Here is a 21,665-nt window from a genome sequence, read left to right on the forward strand (position 1 = left end):
AGTTCAATGTTAAAATAAATATGCGTAAAGAATATATGGTAATATCAAAAAGGATTCTAATTTTTTTCAGGGGAGAAACACTAATAGTTTTGAAAAGTTGTTTCTATTGACTGGAGTACATAGAGAAGAAGAATGTTCTTTCACTTTTTTGTTTCCTATTATCAGTTCTCATTGCTCACCACTGTTAATATTAAAAAATGATTAGGATATTGCAATTATTAGGATACTGGAAGTTCCAGTTACCTTATTGCAAGATGTAAACGATAAATGTCCAAAAGCTGTACAGCCAATGTTCTAATCTTTCATTTGTATTTCTCTTTCCTTAATCCACCTTTAAAAAGACTTCACTTACCAGCAGGTTGGAAACAAGATTCCCTGTTGTAACTTTTTACTATTGTATTTACTTAGTCACATAAAGCACAACAGTATTTCCTGTTGATCATGTCTGTAACTATCAAATTGTTTTCTAACACATTCATCATTGTTATTTCTAGATGTTAACAGATACAATAGCTTAATACAAAGAGAGGTGAAATAGCTACAATATTTTGTTTTTGTTAGGGGTTTAATTGTGGCCAAATTAATGCTCCCATTTTAACTTCTAAAAATTTTTTTCTAGGGTAGTTGTTTTTGTGTATATTGTAACAGAAAAGAAGAAAAATAAATCTAGTTCCCTCCTTATGTTGCTGATCCTTTATTATTTGTTTAACTAAAACTTGTTTTTCTGCTTCAGAAGCTGAAAAAGTGGCAGTTGTTACTGCCGCTGCTGCCGCCGCTGCTGCTGTAATAAAGCAGGAATTTCCACAGACAACTGCTCCTGTAGTCAATGTGCAGGAGAAAATGAGCTCAGCTGATCCCCTAAAAGTAGCTCAACAGGATGCTGTGACTTCAGACCAGTTAGCGAAAATACAGGCAACTGTTGCAATAGAAGGATGTACTGATGAGGAGAATACGGACAGTGGAGGAGAAGGCATGTACAGAGAACGTGATGAATTTGTAGTGAAGATTGAAGACATAGATACACTGAAGGTAATCCAAATATTTTCTGTGAGTAAACAAATACATAAAAAATAGAAAACAACCAAACAAAAAACTCCATATGAATTTAACCTTAACAAACTAACAAAAGGGGAAAGGCCACATCTTAGTTTTCTACTGTGTTCTAATGTTTTCTAGCTGCTGCCAAGATGTCTTGATGCCTGTGGTGTCCTTCTAGTGTGGGTATTGAATATGTTTGTATGTATATGAAATATCTTGATACTACATACATAATAAAGTAAACCTCTGCTGGTAACCTCTATTAGTACTTGAAACTATCAAAATAATTGCCCCAAAACCATGTCATGATAAAGCTTTTTTAATGTTGAAAAGCATACATTCTTCAAGGGCTGTTGAGACTGTTGTATTTTTTTGAAGATAGTAGGCTTTCAAGAGAAAGATGATGAAGAAATGGCTTAGGATTTTTCAAATGATCTTGAAACTGTCTTTTCTGGAAGAGGTTCAATTTCCTGTTCCAACAAGAAAGGGTTTCCACATGCAACCAGTACAGCCCTTCACATGAGTTTATGGGAGTGCTGCTTGTTGTCTTTGATTATTGTTTCTTGTTGTCTCTCCATCTTAAATTCTTCTTCCTGTTTACCTTTCCTTTTCTTGCTGTTGTAGCCAACAATATTGCTATCATTAATTTCTGTCAGTTTTAGTTACGTGTCTGTATGTTCATCCTCCTGAGTTTAATTTTTAAATTAATTCATCTAAAATTAAATGATTTATCATCTAAGACAAGTGTTACCAGTTTCAAAAAGTTTTCTTGTGTCACTAGTTTGAATTGAAATACCTGTTTTCACATTATTGCAAGCATCATGCTGTAATGTTGCAGGTACTATGGATAGCTGCTTCCACAGAGTCTCTAGGGGCTTGCAAGCTTTTTCTGCTGTTTGGAGTGATTCTTATATTTTTGGGTTTAAAATTATTTCATAGAGAAAAGGAATACAAATTATAAAGTGTCGTATTATTTTAAAAAACGTATTTTTGTGACGCTGTTGCATATGCTACACTAATTGTAACATCACAACATAGATGAAGCTGGCTGGCACAATATCATTGCTCGGGAAGGTGAGGATTACATTATGCTTATAGTAGTTCACGTGTCACTATCCTGAAATAAATGACACATAATAATGAAGGAGCTGAAATTTGAATTACTTATTTCCATTTTATCTCTGGGTAACTTTCTCAAAACTTATAATGGGTAAATACACTTCTAGGATAAAAACAAGCACCATTTTTAGCTAACTTTTTTTTTTTTTTTTTTTTTTTTTTTCCTTACAGGCTGCTTTACAAACAGGAAAAGAGCCTCCAGCTATTTGGAAAGTGCAGAAGGCTTTGTTGCAAAAGTTTGTTCCTGAAGTGCGAGATGGACAGAGAGAGTTTGCTGCTACTAACAGTGTGAGTATAAAAATTCCTTGTGAAACCTCATAGGAATTGATTTCCTAGCTGGAAACTTGGGAAACAATAAAATGCGATTCTGGCATATATTCTTAGCAAGCTCCTCTGCAAAGTTTTTTTGATTTTTCTCCTACTCCAAATTCTCTCTAATACATTCAAGGGCAGATTCTTGCTTTCTAGCATGGATTCTTTGGTATCATTCAAGCTGGGTAATGGAACAAGATTTTGCAACTGGAATAAAGTAAGTGGAAGCAGGGTTATGAACCAAATATTTTTGACAGTGGAAAGGATACAGATTGGACAGAACTTCCAACAAGCAGTCCTTTACCAGCAGATAATCCTTTTGGGATAGCACATGGGGAGGATTTAATAATAGGAGAAAATGAAGCCTTAAAATATCTCTTGCCTTATTTTCTTATTTTAAATATTATTTGGAAATCCATTGGAGAATTCCTTTTAAATTGTAACTGCTGTATGATCATTCACCTTTGTATATAAACAGATTGTTTTTAAACTGACATTTTTTCTTTATTTTTTGAATTAGTAATTTTTAAACTGAATACTTTTACTTAATAGAAACACCTATGTATTTATGTATATATGTATTTTTTCTCCCCAGTATCTTGGGTATTTTGGGGATGCAAAAACAAAATACAAACGGGTATATGTGAAGTTCATTGAAAATGCAAACAAAAAGGAATATGTCAGAGTATGTTCAAAAAAGCCACGAAGCAAGCCCGTACAGTCAGCAAGGTATTCTATTTCATTTTATTTTTCATTTTACTGTATTGGTTTCACGTTAAGAACAGACCTATTTTAATAAACAAGACATATCATTCAAAAGTCTGTTAATTCAGCTTTAAGTTTGAAAACTGAAAACTGAGATTTTTGCTTTAAGAAATGAGATATGAATTACTGTCATGTAGTGAGTTCCTTAGCTTGAATTTATGGAATACAATAATCATTCATTTTAGAGGTATTCAGGCTTGACACTCTATATCTTTTTGTCTTTTACCCTATTATTCAACTTATTGATAGAAGCCTATAGGTGCAAAGATTTTGAAATTTTGTATGCTGCTGATCTGTTGTTTTCTCCTATCCTGTGGACTTTGCAGGTTAGGGCTGTTTTTTTTAATGACCACCCTCTCCCAGTATGCTAGAAAGTATCATACTTTAATCTCAATCTTGTAAAGTTAATTAAAAAGCAAAAGTACATTGTTTAAGTTAGTTGTCACAAATGTGTTTTTTGTGTTTTTGTATGTCCTTGCACACTAAAGGAATTATACTTTTCTTATTTCTGCTCCTCCTACCCTCCTTTCCCCCCCCAAAAAAAGCCTTGAGTTAACTCTTGTGTCTCCTAACCATGCCTTAAAAATCAGTAATTCCAATAGTGTTGCTTTTAAACCACCGAGAAGAATAAATAAAAATTAAATAAAACTATCTCTATGGAGAAACATGTAAAACATGCAAAGCAAACATGATAAAGTTTGGCTATACTCTGGCTACCGTCTGTCAGCTTCATTCTGATAAGTTTTTCACTGTCATTCACTTTCAATGGATTTGTGCCCTTGCATTTTGGATTGGCCTTCTAGATCCTATATTATACAAACCTTGTCATGCTTCTTTCATTTTGTCTTTGAACAACTTCAGATGGTATCTGAAGCTTTTCTCTCTCTGTGGCTTTTTAATAATTATAATTTAGCATAGATATTTTTTCTTTTTTAAATTCAGTTCTATTCCTATGAATTCAAGATCTGTTTTGCAAAATAATAGTTAATAATTTTGCTTACTTGCATATAAATGTTGTCATGAGCTGTAACAATGCAAGAAAATCACTAGGATAACACTTAAAATAGTGAAAGGCAAACCTGATTTATTACATCACATCCCACCTGAGAGTCATGCAGGAATAAATAAATAAATAAATCTCAGATGTTGGCAAACAGCAATAAAAAAAATAACAGTGTACCTCATTCAGGAAATGACTGGTTTTTTAAGTCTAGTTCTCTGCCTCAAAGAAAGCAATGCCATCAGCTAATCAATTTTATAAAATCATCAAGTTCTGCTTAGAATAGCCAGGATTTTGGTATTCTTTTTTTCTGGGGCTGCAGAACACTATTCTAGAAGCTCCAGTGCTCTGAAACAATCCTGTCTTTCAGCTGAAACACAAAGATGATTTGCCTATACCCGTTTTGTTCTCCTTTCAGTACTTTCAGTACTGCTTTTTGGCTTTTATTTGTCTCCTTCCCTGGTGTTTGTACTGTGTGGTGTATTTCTGGAGAGCAGTCACATCCCATCTCAGTCTTTGTTTTGCTAAACTAGATTAATCTAGCTCTTTCAATCTCCACTTCTAATACTTCTAAGGCAGACTTTCCATTCCTCTAATCATCCTAGTATTCATTTTCTCCATCCATTTCAGTTTGAAATCATCATCTTTGGCATATGAGTTAGATATACATAGAATTGTTCATAATATAGATAAATATTATTCATAATAGATAGAATTACTCACAGTATTCCAGAAGACATTAACAATGTTTCTACAGTATTTTTCACTACTTTCCCAACTGAGCCAAAAACCTCTTTCTTTTGATGCCTCCCAGAATTGTATTCCCTTCCATATTCTCAAAACTATATTGCTTGTACTTACTATACTTACCCAGTGATTGATTATATCACACATTTTTTCTCCTGTCTTCTGTTGTTTCCAACAGATGAACTCTCAGATTATATGAGATATTCATATAAGTCCTAAAGTATATAACTTTGCATTTATACTATTAAATTCTTTTTTTCCTGCCTGTTTTGAGTGGTGGAAAGAGAGAGAGGAGTTTCTTACTCCAGTCTTCAAAATCCTGCATTTCTGCCTGAATGATATTCTGGCTATTCTTTGTATTGATATAATATTCCAAATTCACTTCGTCAGCAAATCTTACTAATTACAATGATTTGTTCAATTCTGTCAAGCCTGGTTTTTTTTCATTATATAGTCAGTTTTAATATTAGCTCCAGTCTCCTGTAGCTTCTGTGTTCTAAACTTGTCTCTTTCTAATGTAATTTAAACTTTCTGTGCTTGTCTAGATATAACATTGTAATACTAATATTTAATCATAGATAGTTGAGAATAGTTGTTAAACATCATGTCAAAAACGTGTAGTAGTATACTATGTATAGTTACCTGGAACACTGAAGTAAACATATATAATTTGCAGGCATATCTTCTGGTTAAATAAGCCTGTAGTTGTTTTTATTAAAGCCAGGACTTGTGGGATAATTTTTTTTTATAAAGATCTTCATAATGTTGCAGGACTATTCATTGTAAACCTAGCAGCAGCAGCAACAAAACCCCTGATCCTCCAACACCAAAACCAACGGCAACAAAAATCTCTTCTGGGAAACCCAAAGCTAAACAGCCAAAGATAAAGGCTGAACCACCACCAAAGAAAAGGAAAAAATGGAAAGAGGAATTTTCATCTTCCCAGTCCGATTCTTCTCCTGAGGCCCAGAGTGATGATGATGGTGAGCGATGTACTACTGTTAGCATCTAGACTTGTTTGAACTAAATGGAAAAAAGTATAAAATATGTTGCTTGAGCTTGCAAATTTTTTCTTAGTAGTCCCAGAAAAAAAAAAAGCATGAAAATCTGTCAATGCCATGCAAAAATGATTTCTCAAAGCCTTTTACTTATTCTTTGTATAGGAATAAATGTGTCCAATTGTCTCAAATGCAGCCTATCAATTAAAATAAAGATTGAGAGAAGTATGTTTTTACTACTCGACTCTAAGACTGCTACACTACAGGAGAAAGCTGATATGACTTCAAATTACATCTCATTAATCAAATTGTGCCTTTAATTTTCCATTGCAATTCCACATTATGTCTAAAATAACATTCCTGCAAAGCCTGTCTGCATACAGATGTGAGCAAAATTCAGATATTACTGTTGATTTTTCAAAACCCAGGAAGAAAAAGCAGTTGAATATTGGCTGTTTCATTGCTTTGCTAAATGCCAGTGTTCAGATGCAGTCTGCTGAGCAGATTTGCAGTGAAGACATTCACAGGGTCGGGGAACTTAAGAGATACAAATTTTGCAGTCTTTTTCCAGAATGGAGAGAAATCTTTGAAATGTATTATGTTTATAGAGAATAACTGGGATAGCATATATACAATGGTTTTCACAATTTGTTGTTTGTTTTTTGTGTCTTTGAAGTTAAATGGTTTAGTATCTTCACATTGTACTGCTGGATTTCCAAAGCATATTGGCTTCTGTGACTTTATTGTAGATGAGTTAGGACTGATGTCCTGGAACAGTGCCCCTACTGAACCTTTAAAATAAATTTTTTTGAGCTATCATGCTTTATTAACCATTAAAATGTACATCTGTCTATGTTTAAAATATGAAATAACCTGTTGATGATTGTTACCTATAGAAATGTGGAAATAGGAGAAAATTTAACGATCTTGTTACCTAACTTACTGCAAAATACTGATACCAGATGTGAAGTCAAGAAAAACTTTTAAAGGCTAAACAAGCTTAGTAGTACTGATGACTACTCTGTATGCATATTTGAACTTGCTGGCTAGAAAAATCTAAAAGCTTCCTGGGAATGTCCACAAATATGCCTATGTTGCTTTGCTGGTAGGATTTATTTTGCATGATTTTGTGGGTTTGACAATAAGATGCAGTCAACTTTGATAGTATGTATACTCCTAAGTGACGTTAGTACTTTTGAATGTTTTTCCCTTGAAGAGCTTTGAGTTTTACAGTTTTAGGAAACATCTGCATTGACGTGAAACTCACGCTTAGTCTGCTTTGCCTTACTGAAGTTATTCATTATTCTTCTTCTCTAGACCCTGATCTGCAGTAACAGACAAATAAATGTCTAGATTCTCCAAGATATGATTATGTAAATGCTGATAATTGCAAATAGTGTCACAAATTTTAACAAAAAAAAATTATTTGATTTTTTTTTCAACTTGGGTTTGGAGTATGAGTAGTTTGATACTATTTTTTATTATATTGACTATAATCTCCTGGGATACCAGTAGGGGTCACTTGTGTTTTAAGAATGAAAGCTTTCTATTTTGAAAAAAATAGAAATATTTGATGAATATTTAAGAAAGAAAAATCAATATATTCCAATTAATTTTCAGAGCTTGTACCTCCAGCTCCCTTTGTTACTCGCTTTTTGAATACAAGAGCTATGAAAGAGACTTTTAAGAGCTATATGGAGTTGCTTGTTAGCATTGCCTTGGATCCAGACACAATGCAAGCCTTGGAAAAGAGCAATGGTACAGTATGTTTAACCTTTGTACTGCTTTTATTACATTTGAAGGTTATTCATTGATAATGCAAACATATTAAAAAAAAAGGAAAAGAAAAAAGGGAAGCCCACCAAACATTTTGTTATATACCAGCACCTGAAATGCTTTAGATTACTTCGCATTGTGTTCTAATTCGCTAAAATCTTAATTTTCTGAGATTCAGAATGGCTTTAGTAACCCATCAGTGTATTTTTTCTATTATACTTTTGTTATATTTTTACTGCTTAATATTAAAGTAATTCAAATACAGTTTAGGATATATATGTATATTGGCACCATCTCTTTGAATAAACTTTAGAAATACTATTTTATTTGCTTGTTACCCTAGGCTTGTGTAATGAATATTGCAATTGAGCCATTTACTACTGCTGTTACTTTGTTATTATCTTTCAAAATTTTACAAATTACTTATTAAAAATTACTGAATATTTGAAGTACGTGATTACTTTCTCATGAAGAAACAACCTTAGTACTGTAAATAATTCTGATTCTTACTACTATAAAAGGTTCTGTTTTCCAGACTCTGAAACCTTGAAATTCTGTTCAAAGACAATTTTATTCTGTCTTTCTTTAAAGGAGAAAATGTCTAATGGACTGACTTACCATAGTGAACTCCAGCTGACAAAACTTGGAACTATTTTGTTTCTGAACATTTTATGAAACACTAATGTATAAAGTATTAAAACCCCCAAAGAGCAGACATTTCACATATCATTCAGTTGCAAACTGTTGTTTTATACTAAATTCAATTTACCTATATATAAAAAAACCCCAATTTTCTAAGACTCTTCCTTTTCTTTATTGGGTTGCTGTGCTTTGTGCATGCATGCGCGCTTATTTCAAGGACTCATTCCCATGCATTTTGTCAGTAGTCCTACTGAAAACAAAGAAATTGACTTTATAATTAAAGGACTATACTGACTCATAAATTTTCATCTACAGCCACATGCCTGTGTTCAAATATATGTTGTGCAATTTACAGTGGTTTGGCAGATAACTTTTACCAGCAGGCACTTTTCACCATATCTTTTGTTGTAAATTGTATAACTTTTGACTTCTGCTATTTCATGTTAATAGGTATAGGTATGGCTTGAGTAAGAGTTTCATTAAAATGTATTTCTTAATAATCAACTGTTACTTTTTTGTATGTCTTTTAGATGAGCTACTTTTGCCTCACATGAGAAAAATTGATGGCATGCTAAATGACAATAGGAAAAGGCTGCTTTCCAAATTACGCTTGGATCATACTTTCAAGGTATTCATCTTTTAACTCCTAGGGTTTTTAAAATAATGTTATAAGCAAGTCATTGAATGCATACTACGCAGACAAAACTGAAAACCAAGAAGGCAAATTTGTAACAGAAGTGAATATGGATTTGAAAGAGAGAGAGGTGCTACAAATTCAGTGCTTATGTATGATATTTGGAGAACATTTTATGATGGAGAAGTTTATACTGCAAAGGTAATTTTCTTGTTTTATTCTCTGCTTTCTGGTTCATTTTCAAGCATTTTTCCTCTTAAAATTGTCAAGTTTGCCAAAAGAAAATGTTTGCAGTCATTTTAGAGTTTTTGATTAAGTATTTATATTGCTTAAAAATCTTAAACTTTTCCCGGAATAGCTTTGCTGTGAAGCTACTGTCTGAACTTTTGTGAAGTAGAGAACACAATCAAAGTTCCTTGAAACTAGAGTTGAATCATTAGAGAAGAATTCATTTGTGCACTCTCTTTCTTCTGCCTTCAGTGTGGAGGTTGGGAAAAGTATTTATCACCAGCCTGTATGACAGCAACTTTCAAACAATAATCAAAAGCAGGTCTAGATGTGGACGGGGAAGAGAACAGCCCTACTGCCTCAAGAGAGAGAAAGTGATGGGGAGGACGATCATTGTAGTTCCTACCTTTCCCACGCATGCCTATGAGCAGCTCTGCATTTCTTTTTCTTGATGGATTTCGAAAGTGCAATAAAGTGAACTAATGTTAATTTTACAGATGTTTGAGAAGTAGTTGTCCACAGCTATAATCAGAATAGTTATTTTTTCCTGTAACAATCTTGTTACCAACAGCACTGGAACAGTCCCGTTCATTACCTCCATCAGATCAAATTCCCTCTTCCACCAATTCGCTCCTTCTGTCCTCATATGTCCACAGTACTTCTTGGAGAAGTATTTGTCTGCTTCTGCTCCTGTCTATTTATGTGTGAGGTCTTGATGAGGAACAAGGAGAGGTTATTTCACATGCCAGTTCTACGTTTACATTGTGAAATCTTTTAAAGATTATTTTTTTACAGCCGGTTCCTAATTGTCTTGTAGGACACTGAATTACTTTGTTTTGGGAATGAAAGCATCACTGAGCAGTGAAACAGTTCTAACTCACTTGATTTTTAACTCAGGATATTGGGTAGAAAGATTAATTGACTTCTCATCCATTACTGGTGCAGTATATTTTCATATATTAATTGCCCACCTTTTTGTTGTCAGTACTGCTGTTCTCCCTACAGCAAGGCATTTTGTTCTTGCTTGCACAGAATTTGTTGCGACTTCCTCCTTACAGTTGGAAGGTCTTAGACTTTCAAAAAATTTACAGAGCCTCAGAAGAAGGATGCATAACCTTCCATTTTCGTTGTTCATTTGCAGTAAGAGTTTAGTGTTAATAGTTATTTCTGTAGTTGCTTTTTTTAGACTTGTCTGTGCAGAGGAGAAAGGCCACATTAAGGTAGGATATTAATCTGTAAAATTCTGGTTACTCCCTCTGTGCAAATTCATAGTACATACAAAGTGAGAGGTAGCTTATTTTGCCTTTCCCCAAATTAAGGGGAAAAACTAATGTGATCTTCTGCAATACTAACTATGCAATTACAGCTGCTTATTCAGTTAGAGTTCATAATTAATATAATAAGAAACTTTGCTGTGTGTTCACCCTGAGACAGATTGTGAATTATGTCTCTAAAGTTAGCTTAAACCTTGATTTCAAAGTACAATCTGCAAGAAGTTAATGGAATTCTAAGTATAAGTAAGGAGTTTACTTGGGATGTAAACTGCAAGACAAAAAAAGCCTTTTGTATCTCTGTTTCTGTACCAACGTGTGCTGTGCGTGGGTTAATGTTCCAGATAAAAATGAAACACAGATTTGTTATCATAAGCATTTGATACTTCTTAAAATCCAGGTCAATCTGATGATTAGTATAAGAAAGTATGCTTCTGTTCCAACTTTGATCAAATGACAATTCAATATTCAGATATTAGAGTTGAAGACACCAAAGCAATAACTGAAAAATATCATTATGGCTCATAAGCATCAGTCAGTTTGGATATTTTAAATATAGTGCATTTATAAGGATGGATGAGTTGAAAAGTACTCATTTTCATTGAATGCATTTAATATGGGATATTTTAGCACAGCATTGCTAACCAATCAGATCTAAAGTTAGCAGTCAGTGATCTACTCAGTAGTTTTGCCTGTAACTTTATAGTTCCAACAGTTTATCTCATCTTTGGGTTACTGAAAAAATTAGAGAATATTACTTCTGCTGTAGTTTAAGCCTGGTAAATGATGGAGCTTAACTGAACTGAAAAGGTTTATTTGAAAGTAATTATTACCCCTTTCTGTCTTTTGTACTTTCAAAGATATGGAAATCACTAATATATTCTTTTTCCTCATTACAATTCAATTTTATCTGTTTTAGGTCAGTGTTCCTGTCCTGTAAACTGTTCTGGTTAATAGGAATTCACCAAAGGAAGGCAGAGATGGCCAAACCCCCTGATACTCAAAACCAAAGTTAAACTTCACAAAGGCTATTACAATGGATAAAAAGAATAAATAATTTAAACCCGTTGAAGTTTTGTTCCACTTTGAAGGCAGCTGCTATAACTATTGTATATGTACAGGTTAGCTAGTTGAGGTTACTGCTAACAATATGCAACTATCTCATTGTGCTGTATATTTTATAGCTTTCCGCTAGAATTTTTTTTTAATAAAAGGAAAAATGGCTGTTGTCTATAAAGTGCTAAAAGAATGTAGTTGGGGAAGGATACTGTTTATTAAAAAATTAATTTAGTTAACTTTCTCTTTTGTCCCAATAGTCTAAATTTAGCTCCTTAAGCTGTAGCATTAATATATTTTCCTATATGCTCAATCTTTTTCCCCTCATACTGGACTATAATACAAAGATATGTATATATATTCATGTAACTCAGTATTTTTTTTCCAGGACCAGATCATATAGCACAACAGAATATTTCAAATAGCTGTTAACATCGCGCTATGTTTGTACAACAAAATTGTGTGCAAATTTACACAGAAGATTTACTCAAATAATACAAAACTGAAGCTATTAGAAATGGAACTCACCCCCATGTCTTAGAAGAGAACTTGTGCTTTTTTAAACTATCTACTAGGCCATCTACTTCACTGTGTGTCAGCTTTCCTATTTCACAGTTTGATAAGATGCTATTGTTTTATATTTTGCAAAAGCTGGGATACTACCCATGAAGATACTCAGGTATCCAGCCCCTGATACAATTGACATACCTCTCATGCCTAAATAGGAATCAAGTATCTAGGCTTCTTCGAGGCTTCTGGAGCCTGTCTTTTTTGCTCTAATGAGAAAACTGTGAATGATACCTGAGATACAATAAAAGGATCTTCTCATCTTGAAAAATTATAGCAGCTAAGAACAAGTGGTCATGCTTTTCAAACTGTGTATTGCTGCTTGATAGGTATCTGATAAAGATTTTTTATCAGATCTTTGTGGAAGAATAAATTGTTTTATAATTAGCTGTATTTTAACTTCTCAAAGAAAAATGGCCAATTTATCAGAAGTCTGGGTGGCCAGCAGTTCTTCATTTTTTCATAATCCTTTCTCTTTGTATGCTCTGTTTAAAGAATGCTTTGGAAAACTTTCCTGAACTAACAGTAATCACGCGGGATTCTAAAACGAAAACTGGGGGAACGTCTGTGTCTAAGATCAAAATGAATGGTAAAACTTACAACAAAAAAACACTGAGGGCTTCTAAATCAACCACTAAGTTAGCACAGGTGAGTGTTCAAAGGGTATTTATTGCTGCTGCTCTCTGACTTCTCATATGATAACTACACTTGTATAAAATACTGTTTCATATATTAGTTTTTCTGTAGATTTATCAAGATGTAAAATCTTTGTTGAACCAGATACTTTTTTTTGTAACTAAGGAATGTTAAAAACAACATAGAAAACAATAGATTAAATCATTACTTGAACTCATTTTTGAAACCTAGTTGTATTCCAGCAGGGAGAGAAAATATAATAAATATTTCAGAATTATTCCCTATTTCAGTTCTTGAAATACAGCCACTTGTATTAATACATTTAGAGCAAAATGCTCTCCTCTCCTGTATATTCATTCAGGAAGTCTTTTGTGAGAGCTGCTCAACTTTGCAGGAAGACGAAGAAGCAGTGTTTCCTTGGAGTACCTCTATTCTTAAGCAGTGGTCAGTAGGAGCTGTTAGATAGGAAAGGGGAGGTGAGCTCTGCCTCAGTGATGCCTCTCGCCTGTTCCTGCAGCCCGCCAAACAGCGGAGCTCTCTCTGTTAGAGCCCATTCTGCTTCTGTCTTCACCAGAGCAAGGACTAGACTTCAGACCAAGTTTCTGAGCAATGGCCAGCCTCCTGGACTGCTACTGAAGTAGCAACGTGTTGCCTCAAACATTGCGATAGTGATAAAGTCACTTTAAAGTGATGTTATTATTACAAGCTAAAGCAGGCTGAAAAATGACTATTACTAAATGATACAATAGCTGCTAGATCAAAAGTGGAAAAATAAATGTTAATACTGTAAAAACTGAGATTAGATAATACGTTTTAAATTTGAATTCTTTATTGCTTCCTTATTTTCAATGACAGGATTAAGGTTTGTATCTTCCTTTTTAAAAAGTTTTTAAAAGTAAACTGGTAGCATAGTAAAACTTGGAAATTAACAATATGTACATCTCATAGCACCTTTAAGGCACACTGTAACCAAAATTTGCTGGATACTGGCTCATGTAGTTTTAACCCCCAATAATGAATACTGACTAGACAAATGACCTTTGAATATAGCCCACATTTGCTCTTCTTGAAAAAGTAACTTAAATATTAGGTAAGTGTAGAACAGTTCTTCTAATGCACAAAGTATTTGTTTTTTTCCAGTAACACCATCAGCCTGGTGGAAAATAGCTAATAATCAGGTAGTAGTATAAGACTGCACTAATTCATGGGAAAAAGGGTATCTTATTTCACTTGCAGGGTATTCAAAAGGATTGAAGGAATTTTCAAAGCAATTTTTGATAACATACTTCTTATATAGGAAATAAAGATAGGGGATAATTATGATGTAAAATACCTTGAACTGTGCCAAAGTATGTCAAGGCAATTACTTGAATGAAACTTCCATTTCTGATATGTTGAAAACTTTTTTTTTTTTTTTTCAGAAGATTATGTCCATCATATCTGTTTCTTGGAACACAACGTGAATGTACATAAAAATAACTACTTTTTTTTTTGCAGGAATTTACTGTAGATCCAGAAAAAATACAATTGTATTCTTTGTATCACTCACTCCATCATTATAAATATCACATATATTTGACATGTAAAGAGGAGGTAAGTATTACTGTTTTAATGAGATATTTTTACATACATTAAGTGAATTCCCTTAGTGAATTGAGTCCCAATAGAGGGACTGTTCTTTTCTTCTTGGTAAATGAGTATGGATTGTGGCCTCCTTGTATTTTAATTAATTCCTCATGGCAAACAAAAGGGTCTGCTGAGCATGGGTGTGTCCTTGATGGGCACTGCTGCCCAAAATATTCAGATATGAGGCTTATGGGGTTTGTGTGGGCAACATACCATGAGGAATCTGTGGGTAGGTGAGCATTCTTCACTGTTATCCAAAATAAACTAAATAAATTATACCAGTTTGTATAACTACTCAGCTCTAGAGTATACTCTGTCTTAGAATGCCCACTCCTTTATTTTTTTGTACAAACCCCTGGTCGAAATATTCTAGGTAACAAAAATGTGAGAGTTGAGCTCTGGCAAGAGCCACGGTTAAGAAATGCTGTTTGGTTGGTTTTTGAGCTTAAAGGTTTTCTTCCAAAGAAGGGTGGTATTTAACTGCAGAATATTATAAAAACAAAAATTCTGAAATGCTGGCAATCTAACGTGTATATGTGTATGCATGTGTGTCTGTCTCTCTTCTCTTTTTTAAATAGATTTCTTCTGTTCAGAAAAAGAGTGCAGATCTAGGACAGGAAGAGATTGTGCAGCTGTGCATGAAAAATATAAAATGGGTGGAGGATCTTTTTGAAAAGTTTGGTGAACTTTTGAATCGTGCCCAGCAGAAATGCTCATAACAAAAATGTTTCCCAAATCTCACATTTTTCTATGGCACTAACCTGAGGGAACAGAAAGCTCAGAGAAAGGCTCTGATTTCTTTTACAATGCCAGACTGTGTTCTTGTTCATAGGCATTTTTATTTCTCTTTATGGAACTTGTGCCTTGGCTTTTGCTAAGGAAAAGTGATGCTGCCAAGGAAATCAGTCCTTTAGAGATGGAACTAAACAACCTAACCACATTTTTAACCTGAAGAATTATTTTCTATTTTGTAAACTGTTGGATAACTTAGTTTTATTTTCAGAAATGTTTTTGACAAATGATAAAGCATGCACTACATATACTTTTTTCTTTATTGCTAAGAAGAAAACAACACTTAAAATACTACAGATTTTTTCCATCTTTGACTAAGCAACAGGAAAAAGTCAATGTTGGGGTGAACTAATTTTCACATATGTCTGGCCACCAAATTTAGAGTATTGTACATTTCATGAACAGAGCCGGAGTGACATCAGTTCCTGCATACATATATTGTCATCCTAAAAAACAGCAATGTCATTATGCTTTATGGACTCTTTTTACTATTGTCATGTTCAGGAGACTGAACATGGAGTTGGTGCAATCCTATGACTGCTTTTTGTGTCAAAGTATATTGTAATGAAAGACAATGACCTTAACTATTTTCCTTGTTTTGAAGAAAAAAAATATTTTCCTTTATACTGTGTTTTTTTTCTTTTGGAAAAAAAATCCAATTGTACATTTTATCTCACTAATAGTTGTATTTTTCACAGAGAAAATATTGTGGTTAAAATTGTTTCATGTATCTTTGTAATACACTTTCCATTGTTTTCAGTAAATCCTATTCATTTATATGTTGATTTCATATTGTAAACTATATATCTCAAGGTAACCCTTTTGTTTATACAGGTTTGCTTCAGTGTTAACCAGAATAATGCATACTAGACTAGTTTTGCTTTAAGTGTAGTTGTGTTAGACACTGCAATTATTTTCCGATATGTGAAAATAAATTTCTTACTAAACTAGCACTTGATTAACTGAGAGTTTAAATAAGGAGCTACTACACTTTATCTTCGTCAACAAAGATTGATGATTGAATAGACTATATGCAGTGTTAAACACAGCTTACATAGTTGTTTGTAGAACTGGCAGTTGCAGAGCTGTTCTCTTCTTGGTGCCTTTCGAGTCTTCAAACATCTTTTTGTAGCTTTTTTTTTCCTTCAATTTGTTAACAGTAGTGCCACTAGTCACACTCAGACAATGAATGTAATGGGCTCTAATCAGGAGAACATTTTCTTTAAATTTGCCAACAGAATGCCTTACTGAGTCATTCAGAATGGAGATATAATCTACTGGGGTCCTAAAAAAATGGTAGGCATGTTATTCTTTCTTCAGATAATGTAGACAAAAAAATCATTCCTTTATCCTTTCACTGCCACTTAGTGCCTTAATTTCAGCCAAGAAAGCAGGGTTCACTATTCATTGGCCAAATGAAATAATCTTCATTGCCACATGACCTATTTTCCCATTTTCTGTTTTGATCGTATTTAGTTGCTGAATATTCATTAGACTGTAGAACTTCGAAACGTTTAATGAATAGATGTGAAAATGAAATGATTTGATCTTCAGTAATAAAATAGAGGTTTGAAAATTAAAATATGTACAGAATTTTAGCTGGTTAGTTTTAGAACCTTGTAGGATATTTACCATATTTCCAAAGGTTTTTATCTTTTAAAAGCAATAATTGTCTTTTAAAATTTGTACACAACTGCAGTGAATGGACTGAGTCAAGAACAGAAATGAGTATGTGCCCCTGCCTTTTTTAAAGCCTCTTCAAAGCCTTTTTGCTTTAAAAAGGGACTTCACTATCATATTAATATATTCTTTGTGCTACTGCTATGTCTGCTATAATCAAGAGGAGTGATATGGGTTTTGCTTTAGGAACACCATGCCGAATGTTGTTAACAATCGTGAAGCTAGTTCATTTTAACAGTGAAAAGAAAGATATAGGGTGGAAGAGTTGTCATTGTTTCAGTCATTCTGTGTTAAATCTGGCAGGAGCTTAAGTTTATGTGGTGAACCCAAGCAGCAAAGTTACCAGCATTGATAGTGATCAGTTGAAATCATTTTAATGTGACTGTGCACACTGGAGGCGTAATAGAAATGTGCCTGGTGTGCTATTTGATCTCTAGTAGGGGTTCCAAATTTGAATATATTCCCTTACTGGCTGGGGTGGTTGGCAGCAGTAGTTCTTGGCTGTGTGGATTCCTGAGAGGTGTTTAATTGCTCAGGCAGAATTCAGTTGTCACATTACAGCACTGTGCACAACACTGGGAGCTCCTGATCTGTAGTTTTAAAAATGATTAGGATGCAGACTGAAAGAGTAAGAAAGTTGGCTCCTTGATTGTATGGTAAAGAACTCACCGGGCTTTGTGTCTCCCTTCCTAATATGACTGTGAAGTAACTCACTGAGAGAGGTTTCTAAGCTTCTGAAATTGATTTATATGCCGCTACTTTATACTTCGTATAGATTTTTGAATCTAGAGGTAGATTTAGGAAGCTAGTTGTTTTAATTCAAGCCCATAGATACTGAAAAAGAGATGAGAAGCTTTTGGAGTAGTTGGTTCATATTAAAAAGCAGGTAATTTTAGCAACAACAATTAAAAAAAAAAGAAAGAAAGAAAGAAAGAAAGAAAGAAAAGCCAGGATGCTCTGCGCTGCCACAGAAGACAACCTGGCTTATTTTTGGCTCTTATTCCAAAGGCCAGTAAAACAAGCACTGTGCCTATAAGAGATAGGAAAAAGCTGTCTTGAATGAAAGTAACCCCACACTATTAAAGATTATTGTAATGGCGCTTCCATCTTTGTCTTAGGCTACAAATATTGTGGCTGGATTACTAGTTTTCCAAATTAGGATGGAGTGAAAAATGGAACTCTCAAGTATGTGAAGGATCATAAAGCAAAATAAAGCATTGTTAGTGGGATTGAAGAGGAATTTTATACCGAAGCAAACTTAGAAAAAAAGTCAATGTACAAATTACTTTTCACAAAAGTATTTTGCTTTGTTTTGTTGCATTTTAGATGATTAATTCTGCACCCACACCTCAATCTTATTTCTTCCTTGAAGTAACAGTGAGGTCCTCATCCCTTAACATTTGCTGACAGTGGAAATTGAGCACTCTTTTGACTGCAAGAGAAGATGCACTAGGAAGGAACAAAACTCTCCTTAGACTATGAATTAGCAAAGTAGAAATTAATGAAACTAACTGCATGATGAATTATTTGGTTTTTAATTCCACCATCTTTACCTTTAATATGGCATCCCTATTTACATCTTTTTTTTTTTTTTTTAATTGAAATACAGTATTTCTCTTAAAGGCAGGTTTTCTTTGAGTTGCTATTTCCAAAGTTTTGCTAGAAAAGAATCAGAGACAAAATTGGATCGAAAAACCGTCTCTGAAAATGGCTAAGAAGTTTAGGGTCTCTAAAGTTCTGTGACATGTATCTTATTCATATATTGTCTAAATGGAATACTACTTTTTAAAAAAGCAAATCTTACAAGCTGTCTTCCAAGTAAATGCTTTCCATAGGGAAATATATTTTAAATATTATTTAAATATTTACTACTATTTAAAACGATTTTAAAACATAAAAGCTAAAACTATGGTCATAAAATGTCAGTGTGTCATCAGTCATTTCTTATTTTGTTGTCAACACTTGACATTTGGTCTCTCTTACCCTGTTACACACCCTGTGCATTACGCAATGCACATTCTGCCATATCTTATTGTTTAAGCTAATATTAACATGTCATTGTTAACAAATGCATGTTTTCTGCATATCTACGTATGGCAAAAATGAGGCCATTATGCATTCTTAGTCCAGATTTTCAGGTGGTCCGTTATACAATGTATGGAAATGTGAAAAAGGACACAGTTTTGTACCATTCATGATGTTATTAACTAAACCCATTAAAGTAAAAACCGTTTTTAAACAAAAAACTTACAATGCTCAGTGATTTATTATTAAAATATTAAGACTTGAAAAGCTAGATTGTTGGAAAATTGGCTTTTTAGATAACATTTCTGATCTTTCAATATGAAGAAATACAGTTTCAGTTCTTTTTCATTCTATTGCATGAATTCAGGGACATGTCATGTTTATCTGATTTTTTACATGTATGGTTCTAAATGTTCTTGAGCTCATTTTTACCATGTATCTGCCATTTCTTAAATTGATATGACAAATGAGGAGCCAAACAATTGTGATAAATGAGAGCCTATCTTGTGATTCAGGTGATTTTTGATACGCTGTTTTCTTTTTTTCTCTTTGTTGTTTAAGTAGAGTATCTCTGTGCACCTATCAGAAGAATGGTGCTAAAGGGTGTATAGAGGAGGTCAATTGCAATAAAGTACTCCAGATGTTTTCTTATGAATTCTTTTCCCCCACACACAGGGCTGAAATCTCACATCATTTGTTTCTTTGATTATTAGGCATAAGATTATTAGCCATTCTCTGAGCTACTTGCTTGCAGAAAAAGGTGAATCTGGAGAGCTAGAATATTTTTGTAATGATCCTGTGTGTAAGAGTTGCTTCCCAAACCAAGATAAGTAAGCCGTTTGCCCATGGAGTTACTGTGTTTCTTCCCCAAAAATCATTTGGGGAAGCAGCTGGCACAGAGAATGTCCCATTGCAATGGGGAAGCTGAACCTTTAACGCTGTGTTTTGATTTGCGTTATAGCTTAGGAAGGTTTTTTCTTTCTTAAAAAAAAGATGAAATGCAGGAAGCTGAAAATAAACCACCTTTTAAAGCAGATGAACAGTTCCTACAGTGAATAATCTGTTGGTAAATATCATAGAGAGTCAAAGTAACTTATTCTTTGTAGGTATTTGCCTCTCTTCTAGAAGCCTAACAAGTCTTTGTTTTATTTCCAGAGAATTAAAAAACAGAAAATGTTCTTAAAACTTCTTATAATTTGATCTCTTATAAAAGCACAATGGTGAATACAGAGAATGTGCTCTATAAAGAAGAGGAAGTAGAAGGTGAGTCAGGGAAAACAGCAAACAAAGCTTCTGTAGGGCTGCCTTGTATGTCATTTGTCCTGGATATGACTTTATTTTCTGCTCTTAATAGTTCCACTGGACTAGTTTGTGTGTATGTAAGCAAAATAAGTATTGCTTTGACTGGGTTTTCCTTAATCCCCATTACAACAGCTGCTGAAATTCTTTTACCTGCAGGAAAAAGTAGGCAAAAGGATCTCTTTTTACCAGTCAACTTACTAAAGGATAGAGGGAAGCAGCAATAGCAGCAGTGGCACACAGGTAGGACTGAAGAGCGATTAAGGCCCTTCATTTGAAGAAAACCAGATCCAGAATGAGGTAGGACTGCTCATACATATGTAAAGGCCAATATAAGAGGAATCTGAGCAAGAAGAGGAATGGGAAGTTGAATGGTGGGAGACAAAGCAAAGGAAGGCAATTTGGGAAACTGGAGGAGTTTTTTTTAGAGCAGCAAGCATGGGAGGTGGGAGTAGTCCCAGTTATGAAATAGCCTCGTAAGCCATACTGCAATGTGTAGTAAAACTGACTGAAAAGTGATGTCAAATTAGCAATATGAGTTGCTAGTGGCAGGTGGACATTTTTAGTTGAGGTCCCCACCAGAGGACAGTTAGCATTTTGCCGCACATAATGAGCTTTACAACAAGATAAACAACAGTCTAGTCTTAATTTTGCCTTCTGTTTTGCCATCAAAAGTGACAGCTTTTTTCAGTCTTGAAAAACATGGGTGCCAGTATATCTCTGTGTGGAAGCAGTGGTCTTTAATTGCCTCCCACTGTAAACTATTTTCGAGTATATGTATTACTGGACTCTGGTTCCTGCTTAGGTTGTCCTGTATTGTAGAGTCAATGTTTCAACAAATTTTGTTCCAAGAAGTATGAGATGAGCAAAACCTTTTCAAGAAATATTTATATGGTAAGTCATCTCAGGTGGAGATTTTTATTGTTTCTGCAAATGCAGACATAATCTCAAAAGGTTAGCACTTGCGTCTTACTTCAGACATTCATGTGAAAGGTTAGGAAAAAAAATATATAGACTGTGTCATAGCATGAATTGATTTCTCTCTATATATCGAGTTTGAACTATGATCACCCCCAATAAACAAAAAAATGCTACAGCATTGTGCAAACTAAGACTTTGACCTAGTTAAGGCAATTTATTGGGAAATCAGTTGCTATCATTTTAACCAGTGCATTCAAATCTTACACTTTGATATAGATGAATGTGTATATGGTAAGAATACATTGAAATGGCAATTAAAAGTGAAGCATTCAAGTAAGTGCACATTTTTTGAGCAGAGGAATAATATGAAAATGCATGAATAATGAAGCTAATGGTAGATTTCTGTTCAGCTGTAAAATTTCCGGCCAATATACAGTCAATATATTCACTTTAAAATACTGTGACTAACTGAGGCCAAATACAACACATAAAGCAGTTAACTGTTAATCATCTAGTTTTTGTAACAGTTTCAA

At 33.9% G+C, this 21,665-nt stretch overlaps 1 protein-coding gene across 2 annotated transcripts in view; it reads left to right on the forward strand.

Moving 5' to 3' along the window:
• The window catches only part of QSER1 (glutamine and serine rich 1), a 47,785-nt gene extending 28,652 nt beyond the window's left edge, over positions 1-19,133 (forward strand). For both annotated transcript variants that reach the window (XM_062575828.1, XM_062575826.1), the window contains exons 5-13: positions 734-1,029; positions 2,329-2,445; positions 3,065-3,198; positions 5,753-5,964; positions 7,600-7,737; positions 8,928-9,025; positions 12,649-12,801; positions 14,287-14,382; positions 14,994-19,133. In XM_062575828.1, the coding sequence (XP_062431812.1) occupies positions 734-1,029; positions 2,329-2,445; positions 3,065-3,198; positions 5,753-5,964; positions 7,600-7,737; positions 8,928-9,025; positions 12,649-12,801; positions 14,287-14,382; positions 14,994-15,134 (1,385 nt within the window). In that variant the 3' untranslated portion in view covers positions 15,135-19,133. The remainder of the gene's footprint in view (positions 1-733; positions 1,030-2,328; positions 2,446-3,064; positions 3,199-5,752; positions 5,965-7,599; positions 7,738-8,927; positions 9,026-12,648; positions 12,802-14,286; positions 14,383-14,993) is intronic.
• The last annotated feature ends 2,532 nt before the right edge of the window (positions 19,134-21,665 follow it).

This window comes from Rhea pennata, chromosome 5 (genome assembly GCF_028389875.1).
Source record: "Rhea pennata isolate bPtePen1 chromosome 5, bPtePen1.pri, whole genome shotgun sequence".
Taxonomy (NCBI): Eukaryota; Metazoa; Chordata; class Aves; order Rheiformes; family Rheidae; genus Rhea; species Rhea pennata.